Source organism: Rhinolophus sinicus, chromosome 1 (genome assembly GCF_057876585.1).
Source record: "Rhinolophus sinicus isolate RSI-liver-muscle chromosome 1, RSI-T2T, whole genome shotgun sequence".
Classification (NCBI taxonomy): domain Eukaryota; kingdom Metazoa; phylum Chordata; class Mammalia; order Chiroptera; family Rhinolophidae; genus Rhinolophus; species Rhinolophus sinicus.
The window spans coordinates 64,882,422-64,890,376 of NC_142501.1; the positions used below are offsets into that span (position 1 = coordinate 64,882,422).

At 40.6% G+C, this 7,955-nt stretch overlaps 1 protein-coding gene across 1 annotated transcript; it reads right to left on the reverse strand.

Moving 5' to 3' along the window:
* Positions 1-308: 308 nt before the first annotated feature.
* On the reverse strand, positions 309-7,945 carry LLPH (LLP homolog, long-term synaptic facilitation factor). The gene is made up of 3 exons (XM_019732442.3): positions 7,836-7,945; positions 5,115-5,326; positions 309-676 (listed from the first exon to the last, which is right to left on the reverse strand). The coding sequence occupies exons 2-3, from the start codon at positions 5,317-5,319 to the stop codon at positions 498-500; spliced, it is 384 nt and encodes a 127-aa protein (XP_019588001.1). The 5' UTR covers positions 5,320-5,326; positions 7,836-7,945; the 3' UTR covers positions 309-497.
* Between the last annotated feature and the right edge of the window lie 10 nt (positions 7,946-7,955).

The following is a 7,955-nucleotide window of genomic DNA, read 5'->3' on the forward strand; positions in this document are numbered from 1 at the left end:
AACTTAAAAGAATATGGTCTTCTCTACTACTAGAAAACCTTATGAATATATGAAAGAAAATATGTTTCAGATCTAGACAAGATAACTTTTATTCTGAATTATACAAAATCAAAACTCCAAATACTGATTATAAAATCCACCGACATATTTTTAAATAGCATAACAGTTTTCTTTAAATCTGAGTTAGCTCAAATTTGTCAGTATAATCTCTACTAAGATCAAACAATCACAACCATATTAATACTTGACAGAATTCTGAATTCGGATGCTGCAAATTGGACAGCATCCAATAAAAATATCAACATAGCTTTCATTCAACAAATAAAATTTTATTAAAGTTCCCAAAATGAATTTGAGGAGTTATGTTGGGTTTGAACTGAAGAAAAAGGCCAAGTTCGAATATGGAAACAAAGTTTTCATTTGGTGGAAGGTGAAGTCAGTGTGTACCTTCTAATCACAGATCTGTCCCATGTGGCATTTTTCAGGTTTTTTAGAGTCTACCAGGCCAGGCCCTTCGCTGCCTTCACTGCTTTTGCTTTGCTTTTCCCCTTCCCTTTCTCTCGCTTTGCCTTCAGCCTTTTTCTCTGCCTCTGGTTCATCCATACAGGGTACTGTCCGTGTTGGTCTAGAAGAGTCTTTTTGTTTCTCTTAATATCAGTCTCCATTTTCATGTCATCTGAATAAAACATGGAAAAACTATTAATACTCACAAATAAAAAAACAACCCTGTGAAAAAGTATATTGATGTATGAGAACATCAGAACTGAAAGTGGTCTGAAACTACAAAAGAAAAACATACCTTATCTGTGGATTGCTCTTTGACTAACACTCTGAAAACCCCTTACAACACATTCAATGGAATCATGCACGTGCTGCCATGTCTTCCCACAACCATGAAAGACATTTGTGACAACGAAAGACATCATTTTTAGTCCCTGGAAACTTTCTAAATAATGTTGTCATGATTGTCCTTTGGAATAGTAAAGGTTAAATAGGAGACATTTAGGATTAGGATGTATGGCTTTGAGTTACTGAATTGGGAATAGGTGTATGGTTCTGAGCAAATAGGAGTTCTAAAATTTATCAAATTAAGTGCCTTCTTGAGCTAAATAATGTAGCTGAGCCAGTAAGAAACACATATGTCTATTGTGAAGGACATATACCCAGAATGCCCCTCCCTGGGAACTTAACCAGGGTAGCAAGGTCTTCCATGATGTCTGCTACCTATCATTGTACTAATTCATTTATCTGGTTTACTTTTTGTCTCCTCCAATACAATGTAAATCCCTTTCAGATGAAGGCCATTTCTCTGATATTTATTACTGTTTCCACAGTACACAGAAGAGTGCCTGGTATACATTAGCCATTCAGTAACTTGTTGAATGATAATTTTATGTGCTATTTTAGGTTCTGGGGATATAGTGGTCCAAATAAGCTCCTTGCTGTCATGGAGTTTACAATGTTGGGCTGAGGTATAAATAACAAAGTAAACTTGGATCTGTGGTGAGCAGCTTTTTAAAGAGAGGGGCCAGGACCAGATTAAATCAGACCTGGTGACTGTGGTAAGCTCATGGAAAGACAATGAGGTGTTTTAAGCATAAGAATTATATAATTTGATTTATATACTAAAAATATCAGGGTTGATAGGTTGGAAATGAATCAGATGGGAATAAGAGCTGAAACGAGAAGTGAAAAGGCGACTATCGAGGTTCAGACAAGAGATGATGGTTATTTAGGGGCCAGCCCGGTGGCTCAGGCGGTTAGAGCTCCGTGCTCCTAACTCCGAAGGCTGCCGGTTCAAATCCCACATGGGCCAGTGGGCTCTCAACCACAAGGTTGCCAGTTCAACTCCTCGAGTCCCGCAAGGGATGGTGGGCAGCGCCCCCTGCAACTAAGATTGAACATGGCACCTTGAGCTGAGCTGCCTCCCAGATGGCTCAGTTGGTTGGAGTGCATCCTCTCAACCACAGGGTTGCCAGTTCGATTCTTCGAGTCCCACAAGGGATGGTGGGCTGCGCCCCCTGCAACTAGAAAACGGCAACTGGACCTGGAGCTGAGCTGCGCCCTCCACAACTAAGATTGAAAGGACATCAACTTGACTTAAAAAAAAAGGCCTGGAAGTACACACTGTCCCCTTCCCCAATAAAATCTTAAAAAAAAAAAGAGAGAGAGAGAGATGATGGTTATTTAAAGTGAAAGCATAAAAGCAGGAGGAAAATGAAGAGGTTCCTGATGTATTTTGGAGATACTCAAGATGTGCTAATGATACAGATATGGGAGATAAGGGTACCCCACTAGGTTTGCGGCGTAAGAAACTGGATGGGTACCTGAAGTAGTAGAAATAAGGGGAAACATGAACTTGATGGCAGAAATGAGGAACCATACTCAGAACAGGTAGATTACTAAAGGGGGAGACTCCAGCACCCTCAATTAGCTCCTGAAATACTCCAAAAATGAGGGGAGCCAGACATTCTCAAAGGCAAGAGATGAGAGGATTCCTCTCTGAAGATGAAAGAGAACAGATCTGCAAGTTCTGCAATAAGAGATCTCCCACAACGAAATCTCCAAGCGCCAATTCAAGCATTCTGCAAGTCTAGCAGTTGGTAAGCCCTCCTCCACACCGTGTTCCCGCCCCACAGGCTTCCAACCATCATTTGCATGTCTCACTTTTAATTGTAAACAACTACTGATCACTGGACATTGGACACTGGAGAAGTCTCTAACATGAAAGAGAGACAAAAAAAAAAAAAAAAAGGAATGGAATGGAGGATAACCCAAGAGGAAAGATAATAAACAATGCACAGAGTAGATCAAACTTTCTAAAAGAAAATCGTAATGAATACCCACAACAAGATCACAGAAGGTATACACCCATTAAGAACCTCAGCCTATAAAAAAGGAACAGTAAAAGAAAAAATCTTGGAAATTAAAAACATACAGGAAAACAATAATTCAACACAAGAACTAAACGATAAGGTTGAGAAAATTAGACAGTATAACAAAAGAAAGCGAGAGAAATTAGAGGATAAATCCAAGAGACTCAAGAGTGAATCCAGAATATATAATCTTGAGATTGTACATTATTAAAAATGTTTTGATTAACTTACTGCAATAAAATTAAGGTTATGAAACTTAAAAAAAAAAAAAAAAAAAAAAAACTCTGACAAGCCAACAACAAAAAGACAAACAATCCAATTTAAAAAGGGGCAAAGGACTTGAATAGCATTCTCCAAAGATAATACACAAATGACCAATAAGCATATAAAAAGACGCTCAACAATAATGAGATACCACTTCACACCCACTAGGATGGGGCAAAAATTTAAAAAAAGAAAGGGAAATAACTACTGGCAAGAATGTGAAAGAATTGGAACCCTCATACATTGCCGGTTGGGATGTAAAATGGGACTGATACAGAAAACAGTAAACAGAATTATCATATGACCTAGCAATTCCACTCATAAGTCTATACCCAAAAGAACTGAAAACAAAACTTTGTACACAAATGTTCACAGTAACACTATTCGAAATAATCAGAAGGCGGGAAGCAACCCAAAAGTCCATCAAGCAATAAATGAATGAACAAAATATAGTACATGCATAAAATGGGCTGTTATTCAGCTTAAAAAAAGTATTCATACTAGGTAATACGTGGATGAATCTCAAAAACATTATGCTAAGTGAAAAAAACGTCAGACACAAAAGGTCACGTATGATTTAATTTATATGCAAATATCCAAAATTGGTAAATCGAGAGGCAGAAAGCACATTAGTGGTTGCCAGAGGCTATGGGGAGGGTGAAGAGGGAGAGACTGCTTGACGGGTACGAGGTTCCCTTTTAGGGTGATGAAAATGTTTTGGAAATAGAGGTGACAGTTGGACATCTTCATCAATGTACTAAATGCTACTGCATTGTACACTTTAAAATGGTAAATTTTATGTTATGTGATTTTTACCTCAACGACAAAAAGAGTGAATGGGCAGGGGTGGTGTGCGTGTGAGGAAATAGAGACCGTAGGTGTTTATTTAAAAGTTGCAAGGAGAACTGAAATAAAGCAGATTGAGAGAAATGTGAGATCAAGGGAGGGATTTTTCTTTCTTTTTGAGAAGGCACATCCCAGGACACATTTATAATGTGATCCAGCAGAGAAGAGATCGATAAGCAGGATGCATGAGCACAGCCCGAGAATGGAGAGGATTCAGAACACAAGTGGAAAAACTGGCCTTTGAGAGCGCATTAATAAAAGAGGAAAAACGGACTATACATTCAAATTCTTATAGACTTGGATAGTAGGAAGATTAGGGGTTTTCTGTTGATTGCCACTATTTTTCAAAGACGGTGAAGTAAAAAGTTTCTTGTAATTTTCATTCATAGGGGCTGGAAGAGGGGTGGAATAGGAAGGGAGAATAAGAAATGATCATTTTCAAGAATGGGAAACTTCTAGGATTGCTGCTCTCTTCCTTGACCACTGGACACCACATAAATATACTTCTATTTTAAGAGCCTGGGTGTTGTGAGTGCTTCATTTAGTTTGCTGCCCAAGTGGTGTATCAGGAACATGAAAACCAATGAGTCTTTTCCTGTGCTGAAACTAGCATTACATATAGCATGACATATAGCATTACATACAGACTTGAGACTATGACTAAGACCTAGAGGTCACTAGACTCTGTGAAATTCAAATACTGGGAAACTGTGACTTTCAGGATAATAACTTAAGGGCATAGGACTTTTAGAATGGGAGCTAGACCTTGCAAAGGGTAAAATGAAGAAAGACCTCCTTTTATCCTGCCTAGTCCCCTACTGAATTCTAACGAGGGTTGTGTCCGGGTTGGTCTACTTCTGTCATACTATTTGTGAGACGCTATTGTATAAGCATCAGAGGCCACTCTTAATGTCCAAAACATGCCTATTGACATGAACGGGCTTTACAATAGTTTACCATAGACTCTCTAGTAGCATTAAAAGCCTTCAAAGAATGTGGGTTGGCAGGACGTTTGTGGGAAACATGTGAGGGAATGAATGAAAGACAGTTGGGAAGGGAAAAAGTCATAAAAAGAAACTGACAGAATTGCTTTTTTTTTTTTTTTAAACAAAGCACATAAACTCTCACCTTTTTCATCTTTCACCACACATTGGGTTTTCTCTTCACAATGTTTGGGGACCACCACAGTTGCTATCTCTTGAACATCTTTCATTAAAACGTCACTATCTAGTTTAAGAATACTTTTAAGTCTACTAAGCTCCTTTGGGGCATTCTTTTTTCTCTTTTCAGCACGCATCTTCCTTTTCCACTTACTCCGTAAGCTTTTAGCCATTTTTTATCTGAAAAGTTAACAAAGATACATATTCAAAAGCCAATATTTACTATCAAAAAGGGGCAAATACTTGGAAAACTGGATCAAAAGGTTATCTCTACAAAACACGAACAAACGGAAAACTCTTCACTCTGTTCATGATTTATGATGGTGTAATGTGCAACTTATGATCAACATGGCATATAGAGTCATTAAATAATTAAGAACACCAAATCAAGCTCCCAGTGGTCACTGGCAAACTGTAAGTCAAGCTAATTCTAAAAGTTCCTGGAGTTTCCATACAAGATGCAGAAATTTAATCCCTCAAAATGCAAAGAGCATTTATGCGACAACTTACAAATTACAAAATGCTTTTATAAATACCTTTTATCTTGAGTTCCCTCAATCCCACCCCCGTCTTCATTACCCACCACCTCAAGTCAATCTAGCTATTTTAAACTTGTCTATTTCCACTCTTGCTTTCTCTCCACCCCTTAGTCCCAGTCCTAAACCCTCCACAAAGTGCTTAGTATGAGCTTTTAAAAACTTAAGAGCACAAGCTTGCCTTTCTTGTAATTCTTTGAGGACTTCTTACCTCCCATATTCAAGATCTACCAGGTTATTTGTGACCTGACCCCTGCCACCATCAGCTCTATCTCAGCCTCAAGTACCAACTACATTTGAAAAAAGTCTAATCAGTGACATAGGGACAGTGTGGGGATGTGATGAGGGAAGGGAAGGAGTGCTTACAGGGATTATAAAGAATTTAGAAGGAAACCTTTGGGAGTGGTTTACAACATCATCTTGATTTTGCTGATATTTATGTTTGTATACACGTCAAAGCTGACATTACACACTTTAAACACGTGGAACTTACTGTTAATTACACATCAATAAAGCAGTTATATAAATCACGAAGACATGATTTTGGGGGAATAAAAAAAGTCCGGGGGCAGCCGGATGGCTCAGTTGGTTAGAGCAGTGACCTCTTAAAAACAATGTTGCCAGTTCAAGTCCCACATGGAATGGTGGGCTGCACTAAAGATTGCAACTAAAGATTGAAAACTGGCAACTGGACTTGGAGCTGAGCTGCGCCCTCCACTAGAATGAAGGACAACTTGGAGCTGATGGGCCCTGGAGAAACACTGTTCCCCAATATAATTTTTTTTTAAAAAGTCCAAACTATGTCCACTGCAGTACCTTTACTTTGCTTTCCCACACCTCAGAACTGATGTTCTCAAGCCTTGCTCCTTCATTTCAGTACCTCAGAAAGGGCTTCTCTGACCCTGTAGCTCCCCTCTTTTTATTCCGTTATATCATCTTTTTCCTTCCTTTTTAATACATGTTACAGTCTGAAATTATTTAGTTTATTTACTGTCATCCCCAGTGGTCTGTGAGCTCCACATGTCGGGTTAAATAGGTCTCATTCACCATTAGATCCCCAACACACAGCTCTCTGCACATAGTAACGGTTAAATAAAACATCGTTGAATTAAGGACTAGTGGAGTAACATTTTTTGACGCCAGGAATCCCAAACTCACTCTGTTCCTGTGACCGTACATGAAATTCATTTCTTTAGCATGCATACTGAATTAATCCAAGCTCACTTTGTTTATCCTGACAGAACCGTAACTCACTTGCATTCTTTCCCCAGATCCTCCTCCCTGTACATATACTGTATGCCCACTCCTTTTAATCATTAAGCCCTACGAGGCTCTGGTAAACACCAAGTTCATTTAAGAATAAAGCTTCAGGTCTATCAACTATTACCAAGATACAATAACCAAACTTCAAACTAGAATAAGGTTTTAGTCCAACAAAGGTAACATCTTGGCCTCAGTTGTTTCAGCTGCAGACTCATGAAAGCAGAACGGCCCCACGGACTGCATCCCTCGGAAACCAGACCCAACGCAGAACGGCCTCACCAACGGCATCCCCTGGGAACGGGACTGAACAATGCCGTGACTGACACCAGGACCTGAAGCCATGACCGTAGCCCCGGCCCATCAATGGAGCCCAGGACCCCAACTCCCATAATAACCATGATTAACGACTTTTCCCTTATCAATCTAAACACTAGAGGCCATCCGGGAGCCAGGTTTTTAAGAGCATTAGCTCACCTGTGTCTCCGGGCTTGGCGCCAACCCCTTAAATAAACCTTTACTTTCTTCCCTGCAAAATCCTGCTCGTGTTTTCTTTTGGCTCGGACGCGCACCGCTTGCACCCTGCGGTGACACTCCCTTATGTACAATAACCCAAACGCTGCACCAGGTGGGGACAGAAGGATTGCGGTAAACAACCTTGAGGGCCGAGGTTAACCTGAGCGAGACTGAACGACCAAGGACGCAAATTCACACAGAGCACGGGGAAGCCCGACGGCCGCCACCAAGACCACGAGAGACCCAGGCCCTTGACGGAGGCTTGTGTCTCCCGGCCGGGCTCCACCGTGCCGAGGCAGACCGGGCTTTTCTCTACGAGAAGGAGAACTGAGTACTCACTCCCACACTCCACTGAACACAAGAGGCACCGAACATACCTGAAGAAGCTCACGCAGTCCGCACGCTCACGACGACCGAAGTCCTCGTACTTCCGCTTTCCCGGCAGCCCTCTCCACTATCCCCGCCCACGGGCGGGCGCATTGCACGCCGGGAACCAA

Excerpts from the sequence above, each read along its gene's own strand:
- LLPH (XM_019732442.3), bottom strand. The coding sequence starts at position 5,319 with ATGGCTAAAAGCTTACGGAGTAAGTGGAAAAGGAAGATGCGTGCTGAA. Across the intron at positions 677-5,114 it reads TGTGGTGAAAGATGAAAAAG|ATGACATGAAAATGGAGACT; the intron begins GTGAGAGTTTAT and ends TGTTTTATTCAG.